This window comes from Salvelinus sp. IW2-2015, linkage group LG20, assembly GCF_002910315.2.
Source record: "Salvelinus sp. IW2-2015 linkage group LG20, ASM291031v2, whole genome shotgun sequence".
In the NCBI taxonomy this organism is placed as follows: Eukaryota; Metazoa; Chordata; class Actinopteri; order Salmoniformes; family Salmonidae; genus Salvelinus; species Salvelinus sp. IW2-2015.
This window is the reverse complement of record NC_036860.1, coordinates 39,546,231-39,562,459: the sequence shown is the minus strand read 5'-3', so window position 1 is coordinate 39,562,459 and position 16,229 is coordinate 39,546,231. Positions and strand designations below refer to the sequence as shown.

The 16,229-nt window shown below is 42.0% G+C and overlaps 1 protein-coding gene across 2 annotated transcripts in view; it reads left to right on the top strand.

Annotated features, from left to right (window-relative positions):
* Positions 1 to 16,229, top strand: part of si:dkeyp-23e4.3 (rho GTPase-activating protein 7) — a 97,590-nt gene that overhangs the window by 56,025 nt on the left and 25,336 nt on the right. The window contains exon 1 of one of the 2 annotated variants that reach the window (XM_024012808.2): positions 9,861 to 10,059. The exons of the other annotated variant lie outside the window; for it this stretch is intronic. Coding sequence (XP_023868576.1) covers positions 10,047 to 10,059 — 13 coding nt within the window. The 5' untranslated portion in view covers positions 9,861 to 10,046. Of the gene's footprint in view, positions 1 to 9,860; positions 10,060 to 16,229 lie in introns of those variants that run through there. 2 annotated transcript variants of the gene reach the window in all.

Sequence of the window (16,229 nt, the reverse complement as noted above, 5' to 3'; positions counted from 1 at the left end):
TTTGAATGAGATAATACGCTGYTCAAAATAATTAATATGTCATTTCAAACGAGTTAGTATCTCGTTTGAACGACTTAGTAAAAAAAACATATTTACTAAGTTGTTTGAACTAGATAATTCAAAGTCTACGATTTTTTGTTTTGTTTTGCCTTGGGCTTCTGTAGGGCTTCCTTATAGACTCATAAACTCATGTAAAAAAAATTAAAAAATAAGACCATCCAGCATTCCTTTACTCCTTTACCTAGTTAGTGTAATACAAAAAGCACATGCTTTGTATACTTTACTTTACTTACTTATACTTTACTTTTTTAGGGTTCAAACCGAAGTAAGGGTTCAAATCGGAGTCATCAGCGACTGCTTAAATATCTAGTATCATGGTACTGAACAGTCAGTAGGTATAAACTAACACCATTTGAATAAATGTCAGAGCTCTGGATTTAGACACTAAAGACCATGTCAGTAGAGCATAATTCCATATGATGGCTTTAGCTAAGCCCATTGTAAACACAGAGAAAGACAAGGGGTCAGAGAGAACAGGCCAATGTACATCATAGCTTTGACATTTCCTGGATGGATGGACAACAAGCTGAACGGATCAGAGGTGCTATTTTGGGTCAGTGGCTCGGAGACAGAATGTGGGATGGCTTGGAACTGGGATATCCTGATGGGAAGGCTCCGGGAAGGCTCCGGAACACTAAGAACCCCACTAGGGACCATTATGACCTTCAGCCTGCATGATGCCCAGGCTTTCCATTGTAACACACTGCATCAACAAGAAATGTACACACTTCAAAGTGTGCTGTATGTAAACAAGGACAAACTTTGTAGTGTATGTCAACAAGTACACACATCGTAGGGTATGTCCTTGTCAACAAGTACACAACCTTATAGTGTACATACCTTGTGTAGTATGTCAACAAGTACACACTGCAAAGTGTATGTCAAGAAGCACACACTCCTCAGAATACATCAACAAGTACACACTTCATAGAGTAAGTAAATAAGTATTCACTTCACACATTTGTGCAGACCTTACTGTCACAGTTAAGTGGTGTCCAATGCTAGCTATTGCTCTAGGGCAGGGATGGGCAACTTTAACGGAGGTGGGGGCCACAAAAAAATGGAGCTCATCATGAGGGGCCTCAGCGGCTCGTGGGCCTATATTTACTAAATAAACTAAAGTAAAAAAATATATAAAAAGTAACACGATAAAATAACAATAACGAGGCTATATACAGGGGATACCGGTACAGAGTCAATGTGCAGGTTAGTCGAGGTAATTTATACATGGAGGTAGGGGTAAAGTGACTATGCAGAGATAATAAACAGTGAGTAGCAGTAGTGTAAGCAAAGTAATGTAAATTGCCTGGGTGGCCATTCGATTAATTGTTCAGCAGTCTTATGGCTTGCGGGTAGAAGCTGTTAAGGTGCCGTTTGGACCTAGACTCGGTGCTCGGTACCGCTTGCTGTGAAGTAGCAGAGAGAATAGTCTATGACTTGGTTGAGTAGTATATAGGTCCTGGATGGTAGGATGTGCCTGGCCGTACGTACTACCCTCTGGAGCGCCTTACGGTTGAATGCCAAGCAGTTGCCATACCAGGCAGTGATGCAACCGGTCAGGATGCTCTCGATGGTGCAGCTGTTGAACTTTTTGAGGATCTGGGGACCCATTCCAAATCTTTTCAGTCTCTTGAGGGGGAAAAGGTGTGGTCGTGCCCTCTTCACGACTGTCTTGGTGTGTTTGGACCATGATAGTTTGTTGGTGATATGGACACCAAGGAACTTGAAACTCTCGACCCGATCCACTACAGCCCCGTCGATGTGAATGGGGGCGTGTTCGGCCCTCCTTTTCCTGTAGTCCATGATCAGCTCCTTTGTCTTGCTCACGTTAAGGGAGAGGTTGTTGTCCTGGCACCACACTGCCAGGTCTCTGACCTCCTCCCAATAGACTGTCTCATCGTTGTGGGTGATCAGGCCTACCACTGTTGTGTTGTCAGCAAACTTAATGATGGTGTTGGAGTTGTGCTTGGCCACGCAGTCGTGGGTGAACATGGAGTACATGAGGAGACTAAGCACGCACCCCTGAGGGGCCTCCGTGTTGAGGATCAGCGTGGCAGATATGTTGTTGCCTACCCTTGCCACCTGGAGGTGGCCCATCAGGAAGTCCAGGATCCAGTTGCAGAAGGTGTTTAAGGGCAGTGTGGAGTGCAATAGAGATTGGATTGTCTGTGGATCTGTTGGGGCGGTATGCGAATTGGAGTGGGTCTAGAGTTTCTGGGATGATGGTGTTGATGTGAGCAATGACCAGCCTTTCAAAGCACTTCATGGCTACAAACGTGAGTGCTAAGGGATGGTAGTCATTTATGCAGGTTACCTTCACTTTCTTGGGCACAGGAACTATGGTGGTCAGCATGAAACATGTAGGTATTACAGACTCAGTCAGGCAGAAATTCAAAATGTCAGTGAAGACACTTGCCAGTTGGTCCACACATGCTCTGAGTACATGTCCTGGTAAAGCGTATGGCCCCGAGGTCTTGTGAATGTTGGCCTGTTTAAATTTCTTGCTCACATTGGCTATGGAGAGCGTGATCACACAGTCGTCCGGTGCAGATGGTGCTCTCATGCATGCTTCAGTGTTGCTTGCCTCGAAGCGAGCATAAAAGGCATTTAGCTCGTCTGGTAGGCTCACGTCACTGGGCAGCTCACGGCTGGGTTTCCCTTTGTAGTCCGTAATAGTTTGCAAGCCCTGCCACATCCGACGTGCGTCAGAGTCGGTGTAGTAGGATTCAATCTTAGTCCTGCATTGACGCTTTTCCTGTTTGATGGTTCGTCTGAAGGCATAGCGGGATTTCTTATAAGCGTCTGGATTAGTGTCCCGCTCCTTGAAAGCGGCACCTCTAGCCTTTAGCTCGGTGCGGATGTTGCCTGTAATCCATGGCTTCTGGTTGGGATATATACGTACGGTCACTGTGGGGATGACGTTGGATGAATTGGGGATGCCATTGGGGGGACGCCATTGGATGAATCCAGGAACATATTCCAGTCTGTGCTAGCAAAACAGTCCTATAGCGTAGCATCCTTGTCATCTGACCACTTCTGTATTGAGCGAGTCACTGGTACTTCCTGCTTTACTTTTCCCTTGTAAGCAGGAATCAGGATATAATTATGGTCAGATAAGCCAAATGGAGGGCGAGGGAGAGCTTTGTATGCTTCTTTGTGTGTGGAGTAAAGATGGTCTTGTAACGTTCGTCGTCGGAATGAGACCAAAGCGCAGCGTGGACAGTGTTCATGATTTTAATGTTCACAAAAACACTCAAACAAAATGACAACAGGAGAAAACGAAAGCACACAGTTCTGTCAGGGAAACAACCTAAACAGAAAACAACACCCCACAAAACCCAAACGGAAAATGACAACTTATATATGATTGTCAGAGACAACGATAGACAGCTGCCTCTGATTGGGAACCACACTCGGCAAAACATCAAAGAAATAGAAAACATAGATTTTCCCACCCAAGTCACACCCTGACCTAACCAAACATAGAGAATAAATAAGGATCTCTAAGGTCAGGGCGTGACAGGTCTAGAGTTTTTTTATTCTTCTGGTTGCACATGTGACATGCTGGTAGATATTAGGTAAAACGGATTTAAGTTTGCCTGCATTCAAGTCCCCGGCCACTAGGAGCGCCGCTTCTATATGAGCATTTTATTGTTTTACTTATGGCCTTATAGAGCGCGTCGAGTGTGGTCTTAGTGCCAGCATCGGTTTGTGGTGGTAAATAGGTGGCTACAAAAAATATAGATGGTCTACAGCTTCGCGCACCAGCTATTATTGACAAATAGACACACACCCACACCCCTCGTCTTACCAGACGTAGCTGTTCTGTCCTGCCGATGCACGGAAAGCCAAGCCAATTGTGCAGTGCCTTCAGACAGTTTTCAGACCCCTTGACTTTTTCCACATTTTGTTACGTTACAGTCTTATTCTAAAATGTATTAAAAATGTTTCCCTCATCAATCTACACACAATACCATATGATGACAAAGCAAAAACAGTTTTTTATCATTTTTTGCAAATGTATTCGAAATAAAAAACGTAAATATTACATTTACATAAGTATTCAGACCCTATACTCAGTACTTTGTTGAAGCACCTTTGGCAGCAATTACAGCATCGAGTCTTCTTGGGTATGACGCTACAAGCTTGGCAAACTGGTATTTGGGGAGTTTCTCCCATTCTTCTCTGCAGATCCTCTCACACTCTGTCAGGTCGGATGAGGAGCGTTGCTGCACAGCTATTTTCAGGTCTCTCCAGAGATGTTCGATCAGGTTCAAGCCCGGGCTCTGGCTGGGCCACTCAAGGACATTCAGAGTCTTGTCCCGAAGCCACTCCTGCGTTGTCTGTGCTGTGTGGTTAGGGTCGTTGTCCTGTTGGAAGGTGAACCTGTGTCCCAGTCAGAGGTCCTGAGCGCTCTGGAGCAGGTTTTCATCAAGGATCTCTCTGTACTTTGTCCCTGCCGCTGGAAAACATCCCGGCAGCATGATACTGCCACCACCATGCATCAACGTAGGGATGGTGCCAGGTTTCCTCCAGACGTGACGCTTGGCATTCAGGCCAAAGAGTTCAGTCTTGGTTTCATCAGACCAGAGAATCTTGTTTCTCATCATCTGAGAGTCCTTTAGGTGCCTTTTGGCAAACTCTAAGCAGGCTGTCGTGTGACTTTTACTGAGGAGTGGCTTCCATCTGTCCACTCTACCAAAAAGGCCTGATTGGTGRAGTACTGCAGAGATGGTTGTCCTTCTGGAAGTTTCTCCCATCTACACAGAGAAACTCTAGAGCTCTGTCAGAGTGAACATCGGGTTCTTGGTCACCTTCCCGACCAAGGCCCTTCTCTCCCGATTGCTCAGTTTCCTGGGCCGCCAGCTCTAGGAAGAGTCTTGGTGATTCCAAACTTCTTCCATTTAAGAATGATGGGGGCCACTGTGTTCTTGGGGACCTTCCATGCTGCAGACATTTTTTGGTACCCTTCCCAAGATCTTTGCCTCAACATAATCCTGTCTCGGAGCTCCACGGACAATTCCTTCAACCTCATGGCTTAGTATTTGCTCTGACATGCACTGTCAACTGAGTCCTTTTATAGACAGGTGTGTGCCTTTCCAAATCATGTCCAATCAATTGAATTTACCACAGTTGGACTCCAATCAAGTTGTAGAAACATCTCAAGGATGATCAATGGAAACAGGATGCAACTGAGGTCAATTTCGAGTCTCATAGCAAAGGGTTTGAATACTTATGTAATAAGGTATTTTCTGTTTTCGCTTTCCATTATGGGGTATTGTGTGTAGATTGCTGAGGATTTTTATTCAACCCATTTTAAAATAAGGCTGTAACGTAACATTTTGAAAAAGTCAAGGGGTCTGAATACTTTCCGAAGGCACTGTATATTATCCATGTTGTCGTTCAGCCACGACTCTGTGAAACATAAGATATTACAGTTTTTAATAACCCGTTTATATGATAGTCCCAAACGGAGATCATCCATTTTATTCTCCAGTAATTGCACGTTGGCCAATAGAACGGATGGTAGAGGCGGGTTACCCTCTCGCCAACGAATTCTCACAAGGCAACCCGATCACAAGGCAGCCCTCTGTATTTCCGTCTTTTCTTCACGCAAATTATATGTATTTCGGCCTGGTTTCGGAGAAGCAGTAAATCATTTGCGTCGGACTCATTAAAGAAAAAATCTTTGTCCAGTTTGAGGTGAGTAATCACTGTTCTGATATCCAGAAGCTCTTTTTGGTCATAAGATACAGTAGCAGCAATAGTATGTACAAAATAAGTTACAAACAATGCGAAAAAAACACACAAAATAGCACAGTTGGTTAGGAGCCCGTAAAACAGCAGCCATCCCCTCCAGTGCCATTATCAGATATATGAAATAGAACTGTGTTCCCTAAACTCCAATTTAATAGCTGAGGTATGAGAAGGGAAATAGACACAGATATGTTGCCAGAGAACATAGCAGCCATAGGTGTCCCAATGAAGATGCCTTCCAAATGAACTGTACATGGATGCGCCATTACTCTGCACCCCAGATCATTTCTAAGTAATAAAGCAACTAATACTTTCTAACTAATAAAGCACAGCTCTTATCATATCCCCACTTAATTGATTATGTAGCTCATCAGAGGCTCCTTTCAGGGGCTAGTCCTGTCGCTTGGCCTGTGACAGACTCTGGCCTACTGTAACCTAAGCTCTGAGCTCTATGGCAATTATATTCAGTGCACCAAGAGACAAACAGGCATTGACAACTCTACTAACTCTACACCACTATTATACAATAACATTCAGACCATGTCAGGGCACGGCAGGGCCAAGGCCTTTTCATGGGTTTGGTATAGATGTCAGCTACCGGTATGCTTTTACCAATTTTCATGTCAAATGCTTTAATTATTTTCACAGGTTATTTTCATTCCACACTGCCACCTCTGTCCCTCTGTCTCTGTCCCTAAAGGGTACACAAAGAGGCCAAAATACTGTAGTTTTATTATTATCATCATAGCTTTTGATAAAGTATTTCTGCTAAAATTAGAAGTTATTTTGAGCGAGGAGGAGGTGGTCAGTGATTGTGCTCAGCGTTTCCTGGTTCCAGTACAGAGGCGCCCAGTGTGTTCAGGACAGGTTGATTTGTACACAGAGGCTAGATGGCAAGCTGGAGCTGCAGTGCCGGTGAGTAGAAGGGGAGGGACACACAGTTCTAGGGACAGAAAGAATGCTTCCTACATCAACGGAAATACCAGCCCAAAGACTCAGAGGCTGGACTCAGATTACAGACACAGAAATACACACATAGAGAGAAACACACACAATCACAAGTGCATACGGTATACTCAAATAGAAACAAAGTCCATGAGAGTAAACACATGACACATCCTCACATACCCTCCACCACACAAACACACACACAGTAACACGCACAAACACAGTCTCACACACACACACACACACTCTGACCTGAATTCTTCCTTTTCTGACACCATCCTCCTCTTACTCAGGAAAAGGATGTGTGTTCTTGCATAACCTTACAAAACAGTGACCAGGGGCCAGCAGTGCAGCGGCTGCCAAGAGCAGAGGTCAAGCCTAAGTGAGCCTCTCAGCTTTATGGCCTAGCAAACAAACGAGGATGGGGCAACTTTCATACTAGGTTAACACACACACGGCTGTCCCTTTGTCCTTCTTACAACACTAGGACATATGTCACTTTGTATTAAACATAACCACAGTCCACATGGCGCTAGTGTTGCTTTGGATCAGTCTTGGTGGATGGATCTGACTGTTTCCAATAGAGAGGCTTGGCCATTAGCATTAATCACAGTCATTGTAAATAGTTCAGTTATAAATAAAAACCATCCAGTAGAACAGACTGGATGGCTGCTGGCCGGTCTGCCACCACAGCTGTTGAAGTAACATAATTTCATCAACACAAAGATTTGAACACAGATGATGTCATTTCTAAGAATGATGAACTGGAGAGAGATGCCATTGGACCTCTGGATGTGTGTCTTTGATATATAGACCCATTTGGCTATAGCCTGGCCATTTTCAGCCAACCTGTCCAAGCTCATATCGTAAAGTGAGATGACGTGGAATGATCTTCTTTGTTGTGTGGTTTCTGTAGTTTCAGCATAGTTTCATGTCTCCGTATGGCAATTTCTTTGTGATGTTGTGTATTTATCGTAAGGCAGGCTGACTGCCCATGAAGCAACAGTGAGTAGAAAAACATCTGTCGTCATGGTTAAGTTTGATTTGATGGGAGAGGTAGAGAAACGTAGATATTAACAGCAGCGATCATTTCATCCTTGCTGATCACTATCACTTCAGCATTTAGGAGTTGTGATCCTGAGGAGGAAAACCCAGAAGTCATAATCTCTTACATAGCAACAAGTTTTATAACATCCATAGAACTCAAACTATTCAACAGCTGCTAAATTGTTTTTATATAGGTATAGAATTAAAGCAGATTGTGTGATGGAAGGACAGTGCTTTACATCATTTGGAGTTAAACCATTTGGAATAAGGGGCTTGTCAGAGCGGAAGCCTTTGCTTGGGGAGTAGTGCTGCAGTGCACACCCCCGCCCCGCAAAATTAACTCACTCAAAACTAGTGTGGGACCCTCAAGGGACCAGAAGGAGCCAGTAGCTTTGATGAATYCACCAGCTAACCCAAACAGAAAAACTTTATAATTGTGCCAAGATAAAATATTTGGTCAATTGTGACAATTACCGTAGTCAACATTTGTCTTCAAAAGTGTATTATAAAATAATGACTTTATTACATAGACATGAAGCAGAAGCTGTTTTGAAATCTGCAGGAAAAATAACAAAACTTTGGTTGGCATTATGATGGACTATGACATCATGCACATAAACCAGAATCTTGGGCTAGGGTCATCCAAGAAAAACATCTCATTCCCAGTAACAGCCAAGAATGCCTATTTCCAGGTTTTATTATAAACTTGAGCTAAGCGCTCCAGGAAGGTTGCCAAGGGGACCATGGGTCCTGTACTTCACTCTTGTGTAAAAGTCATTAGTTGTTTTCATTTCTTTCCATCTTTCGTTCAACTGTGAATTAATGCAGCAAAGCGGTGGACCTCTCAAGGGGTTTTCACATTTAAAAGAGCCTAATCAAACACCTACGTTGTAAATGGAACCTATTACCGCTAATGGCTTACCTAGGAATGAATCCTGATGAAGCCTTGACGAGGGCTATTAGCACTGCAGGTTTTTGTCATCATCCACAGTGGTTTAAGGGTAGTCATTAGAGTTACTATCCTCTTGTTCTTTTGATTTGAACTAAATGTGCCATTTCTGCTTTTAAACAGCGGCTGCCTTTTACAGGATGCTGATAGCAGCTACAGGAGAAAGTCAGACCACATATAAGTGTGGGCTGCAGGTTTTAGAGATAAGGTATTGTACCATAGGAATTATTTGACTTTCAAGGAACATGGAAGGGTTCCCTGTGGCTCAGTCGGTAGAGTGTGGTGTGTTCAACATTAGGGTTGTGGGTTCGATTCCCATGAGGGACCAGTATGAAAATGTATGCACTCACTACTGTAAGTCACTCTGGATAAGACTGTCTGCTGAATGACTATGATATTTATGAAATCCATGAAAATGTTATTGAGTGAGTTCAAATGACATAAATAACTGGTTGATTGTTTGAGTAGGATTAGTAAAGATAGAGTCAATATTCACCACTTTGTCAAAAAAAGTGAGAACATAAATGTGTAAGAAATGTGGCATCTGGATATTGGAAGGAATAGTTACATAAAGTCCAAATATTGTACTGTATTATATAAAAAATACATGATTATTATGAAGCCTGTGTGGAGGGAATTTCATCATGTTCTTGGCCTGACTGTCTTTGAGAGTTTCCTTGTTTACCGTGATAGGCTGATTGTCTGCTACATCTAATTTTAACTGTCAAGTCTGACTACAAAGGGGCAAAAATGGCCTCAAGGCCAGAGTCTGAGGTTTGGAAATCTCTTTCTGGTCACTCCAGTCTAGTCTAATACCAACAGGGCAATGTCATGGGATCAACCACACTCTCTTAAGGGTGGTGGTGTGGGGGGGGGGGAATACATTAGCTAATTTAAAATGAATTATTTTATATCAGATGTTACAATTGTATTAGTTGTCACAGTAGAGAAAGTTATCTGAATTCTGAAATACTTTATAAATACCCTGGCATGCCTTGGTCATCCATTATGTAATTTTAGAAGCCTCCCTCCTGGAGTGAGCATTAAGTGCAGTTGGTATGGTCCAGTGGAGGGGAGGGCGACTGGAAAGTGGAAATGTTTGTACTGATTTCACTATGATGGCCAATATGATCAAGACAGCTGAACTTGCCTTCAATATTTGATTAGATTTTTATTGTTTTTATGTGTTTTTATTATTCAACATCAAGTTTGATAAGTTTGCTCATTCTTAACAAGAATAAAACGAGACTAAATATCACATTTTATCTGACAACATTACAGCACCATGTTGATTACAAGTAAGTAACAACTTTTCTTCTATGAACTTTAGTACTACAATASAAATTCTAGGACTCCGACAAATATAAACTTACATGTATTAACATATTCAGAGAGCCACTACTAACCTGATAGGGTGTCAGCTGTGAGGTTCATGTGATGCTCAAAATGAGGTGAGGAGTTCAGATGATGTAAGGTGATGTGCTGCACCACCACATGATCATCAGCCCTTTAGTCTAATGCATGCTCTAGACTATAGTTTTGCAACAGGCTTTTAAAAATACTTATTTAACTAGCCTAGATGTTTTGTCATATAGATTCAAAAGGAATAGTTTGACTTTCAAGGAACTTGAAAGGGTTCACTGTGGCTTAGTTGGTAACGCATGTGTGTGCAACATCAGGGTTGTGGGTTTGATTCCCACAAGGGACCAGTATGAAAATAAATGCACTCACTACTGTAAATCACTCTGGATAAGACTGTCTGCTAAATAAATGACTATAATGTTAATAAAATCCTTGGTGTTCTTCAGTGAGCTCTAATGAAAAAAATAAGTGGTTGATTGTTTGAGTAGGATCAGTAAAGACAGTGTGAATATTCAACATTTTGTCAAGGAAAGTGAGTACATAAATATGATACTTAAAATGTATTATTTTATATCAAATAATTTAATAAATACTTGTTTAAATAGCCTAGATGTTTTGTCATAGATTCGAAAGTTAAGTTTCTTAGTTTACTCTAAAATTAAGAAAATTAATAAAAAATGTCCATATAAAATAATCAAATGACATCTTAAGAATTTACGCCTACAGAGTACTTCATTAATATTTTTATTTCTGGCCTGTAGGTTGAGTGTTATGTGGGAGTGTGTTATATTGAATTCTTCATGCAGGTGCCAGTCAATTGTTTAAATTAATTTCAGTGATGTTAGTGTTAGTGTGTAATGTTAGTGTGTAATATACTGTATTTGTTTCCTGCTCCATATATATTCCTAGGCCGTAGGCAATGGGTTCAGGCTGCAATATTTGATGAACTTAGGAGTTATGATAGAAAACCAGCTACTTTGGAATCAGAGATAAAATGCCTAGCACATCTGTTGTTTTCCAATAAGTCTTTTTCCMWTGGTGTTAGCTTTTCAGAGGAACCAGACTGAACAAAGTCACTCAATCATTGCAATGGATTAGAGTATTTGGTCTCTAATCAACTAACTGTTGTATTTCACCATTTTAAGATTTGGCATCTTATCATGTGCATAGTTCTACTTGACCATTAAATGCCAAGTATTTCAATGCAATCAACATGATTCAAAGTGAGCAGACCCCTAAGTTGGGCTCGTTTCCAGATGGTTCTCTAAAAAGGTTCAGTAGAGATTGACCGGTTCATTGTGGTGTCTAGTATTTCCTAGAAGACCTTAATTCACCAATTATACTTTCTGCAATCTGAAAGTTCTCTAACTATAGCAGCGAAAATCCCTCCAACTCATTTCCCCATTGGCATGAATGGATCACACAGACACTGTTGTTAGCAACCAAGAGCAACAGAGCACAGGAACAATTATACCTATGACCTAATGCAATTCTACCTGCCAACTTTGGCCGGGGAGTAATGGAATGAGACAAGCCAGCGCTGGTATAGATGGTTAAGGGGGATAAGTTATTGTGTAACAATCACCAGGTGCTCTCTGATTGCCATTGTTATAGAGCCATTGTTACTTTTTCCATATTAACTCTGATTTGCTGACCGAGTGACACTCTTGGGTCATACACAAAATACCTAACAGAACAGAAACATGATAGATGACCAACTGCTGGATATCACTGTTGTTTGCGATTCATCAAACATCTATATTCTCTGATTTAAGAACAGAAAATGGAGGTCAGTTCTATCTTTTGGTCTTTCCTGTCTTTTCCTCATAAAAATGTCCTTGTTTACAGTCATTCAGAGGACATATGTTGGCCATTCACTAGAACACATCCATTGTGTTGTAATCTAACTAGGCCACAGTAACCACCCAAAGTCATATCATCCCTAGCACTCCACGTGTCTAGTGTTACAGTTCTCAACATAACTTCACAGACATTTGAGGTTTTCATACCACTTTTACACCTCACTTGACACTTGCCATCCCAGTAAAAAGCAGCTGTATTTGCATTCCACTGAGGCTGTCGAGTCTAAGGCTTGGTCCTCTGGAGGATGTTGTGGAGATCAGAACCATGTAAGCTGTCAGAGCAGAGAGATGTTACCATATCACACTGAGACGCTTTTCTCGTGTCTATCCACTTATGAAGAGACATGGCAAAAGACAGCTCTAGGCCTGGAGGCCCATATAGTGGTAGGACTTAGGAGACTGCTACGAAGAGTGGGTGTGTAGTGTGTGCGGTGCGCGGTGCGCGGTGCGCGCTGGGACGCCACTCGGGGGGGGAGGCAAGGATTGCGTCAGGGCTAAAGCACGTACCGCCATTTTCCCAGGCCCCTAAACACACTCCTCCGACTTCCTGGCGCTGTGAGGGAGGGAGGGGTTGAATTGCGAGCACGCATCTCTTATCAGAACCCAGAGCACAACTTCCTCCAAGGCGGCCTGAGGAATTTGGAAAAGGAAGAGCCTTTCCCTTCTTGGCCTTATTAAAATTGGCGTTCTCACAGATACAATCATGCTTATACGCAGGGAGAATACAGTGGTGAACAAGGCGCAGTGAAGTTAATTGTTCACAGTTTTATATATATTTCATACTGCAACTGGGTCACCTGTCTTATGCCTTTTCCAGCCCTGTGATGTCATTCTGACCACTGGTTTGGGTAGCTAATAGTTTATTTACATCTGGGAGCAGGGTGTTATTATAAGGTGATAACAACTTATTCCGCCATAGGCTTTATGGTTGTTCCACGGTGCCTTTTGAGAAGTGTAACTTCATCTCAAGAGGTTAAATAAATAAAAAATACTACAGCAAGTGCATATTAAGTGACCGTAACAGGGTTGACAGTAACAGGGTTGACGATTTCATCTTAAATCAGCCTGTCTATCTATGGGTAACAGGGTTGATGTGTTAGGCTTGACCCGCTCAGTTTTCCACCACAAAACACAGGAAATGGCCAAAAAGAGTAGAACCAGCTCACCTATTTTTACACTATGATTTGACTATTAGCTGTTTCATGTTGCTTTTGGAAAAAATATTAAAAAAGGTATAGTTTATTTTCACCATATTCAAATGGGAGTTCACGTAGCAGGGTTGACCTTAAAATGAGGGACAGAGGTAAATGAATCACTAATCACACTAAATAATAATCTAGAGAAATGACTTTGTCAAAGCAAAATAATAACTAGGGCTTCACAATGATGGCGAAAACTTAGAGAAATGTTGGGGTTAAGTGGATTAAAATCTTCCTAGATGTCACAGAGGGTGCAGGCTTTAAATGTAACCTAGGCAGGTACATTCTGATACATAGCTTTACAGCCTCAGAGTTATGTGATACTAGGCTGTATGTCATATTTTAGCAGGTACAGCTGATCTCCTCTCTAATGTCACAAACTCTGTCCGTCCATCCCACAACTTGTATTTGTATTTATTATGGATCCCCATTAGCTGCTGCCAAGACAGCAACTATTCTTACTGGGGTCCAGCAAAATGAAGGCAATTATACMTTTTTAAAAACATTACAATACATTCACAACAGATTTCACAACATAATACGTGTGTGCCCTCGGGCCCCTACTCTACTACTACATACCGTGCCTTGCAAAAGTATTCATCCCCCCTTGCCATTTTTCCTATTTTGTTGCATTACAACCTGTAATTTAAATTGATTTTTATTTGGATTTCATGTAATGGACATACACAAAATAGTCCAAATTGGTGAAGTGAAATGAAAAAAAATACTTGTTTAAAAAAATTCAAAAAATAAATAAAAATGAAAAGTTGTGCGTGCATATATATTCACCCCTTTGCTATATGAAGCCCCTAAATAAGATCTGGTGCAACCAATTACCTTCAGAAGTCACAGAATTAGTTAAATAAAGTCCACCTGTGTGCAATCTAAGTGTCACATGATCTGTCACATGATCTCAGTATATATACACCTGTTCTGAAAGGCCCCAGAGTCTGCAACACCACTAAGCAAGGGGCACCACCAAGCAAGCGGCACCATGAAGACCAAGGAGCTCTCCAAACAGGTCAGGGACAAAGTTGTGGAGAAGTACAGATCAGGGTTGGGTTATAAAAAAATATCTGAAACATTGAACATCCCACAGAGCACCATTTTAATCCATTATTAAAAAATGGAAAGAATATGGCACCACAACAAAGCTGCCAAGAGAGGGCCGCCCACCAAAACTCACAGACCAGGCAAGGAGGGCATTAATCAGAGAGGCAGCAAAGAGATGAAAGATAACCGTGAAGGAGCTGCAAAGCTCCACAGAGGAGATTGGAGTATCTGTCCATAGGACCACTTTAAGCCGTATACTCCACATAGCTGGGCTTTACGGAAGACTGGCAAGAAAAAAGCCATTGCTTCAAGAAAGAAATATGCAAACATGTTTGCTATTCACCAAAAGGCATGTGGGAGACTCCCCAAACATAAGGAAGAAGGTACTCTGGTCAGATGAGACWAAAATTTAGATTTTTGGCCATCAAGGTAAACGATATGTCTGGCACAAACCCAACACCTTTCATCACCCCGAGAACACCATCCCCACAGTGAAGCATGGTGGTGGCAGCATCATGCTGTGGGGATATTTTTGAGGGAAACCTGTTTCAGTCTTCCAGAGATTTGAGACTGGAACGGAGGTTCACCTTCCAGCAGGACAATGACTCTAAGCATAATGCTAAAGCAACACTCGAGTGGATTAAAGGGAAACATTTAAATGTCTTGGAAAGGCCCAGTCAAAGCCCAGACCTCAATCCAATTGAGAATCTGTGGTATGACTTAAAGATTGCTGTACACCAGCGGAACCCATCCAACTTGAAGGAGCTGGAGCAGTTTTGCCTTGAAGAATGGCCAAAAATCCCAGTGGCTAGATGTGCCAAGCTTATAGAGACATACCCCAAGAGACTTGCAGCTSTAATTGCTGCAAAAGGTGGCTCTACAAAGCATTGACTATGGGGGGATGAATAGTTATGCACGCTGAAGTTTTCCGTTTTTTTGTCTTATTTCTTATTTGTTTCACAATTAAAAATATTTTGCATCTTCAAAGTGGTAGGCATGTTGTGTAAATGAAATGATACAAAYCCCCCAAAAATCTATTTTAATTCCAGGTTGTAAAGCAACAAAATAGGAAAAATGTCAACGGGGGTGAATACTTTCGCAAGCCACTGTATCTACAACACAAAATCCATGTGTACGTGTGTGTATAGTGCATATGTTATCGTGTGTATGTATGCATGTGTCTGTGCCTGTCTGTCTGTTTTTTAAATTAAATGTTAGTGCTTGCATGAGTTACTTGATGTGGAATAGAGTTCCATGTAGTCATGGCTCTATGTAGTACTGTGTACCTCCCATAGTCTGTTCTGGACTTGGGGACTGTGAAGATACCTTTGGGGGCTTGTCTTGTGGGGTATGCATGGGTGTCCGAGCTGTGTGCCAGCAGTTCAAATAGACAGCTTGGTGCATTCAACATTCAACTTCTCACAAATACAAGTAGCGATGAAGTGAATCTCTCCTCCACTTTGAGCCAGGAGAGATTGACATGCATATTATTAATGTTAGCTCTCTGTGTACATCCAAGGGCCAGCCATGCTGCCCTGTTCTGAGCCAATTCCAATTTTCCTAAGTCCCTCTTTGTGGCACCTGACCACACGTCTGAACAGTAGTCCAGGTGTGACAAAACTAGGGCCTGTAGGACCTGCCTTGTTGATAGTGCTGTTAAGAATGCAGAGCAGATCTTTATTATGGGCAGACTTCTCTCCATCCTAGCTACTGTTGTATCAATATGTTTTGACCACGACAGTTTACAATCCAGGGTTACTCCAAGCAGTTTAGTCTCCTCAACTTGCTCAATTTACACATTATTCATTACAAGATTTAGTTGAGGTTTAGGGTTTAGTGAATGATTTATCTCAGATACAATGCTTTTAGTTTTTGAAATATTTAGGATAAACTTATTCCTTGCCACCAATTCTGAAACTAACTGCAGTTCTTTGTGAAGTGTTGCAGTCAATTCAGTTGCTGTGGTGGCTGACGTGTATATTGTTGAGTCAT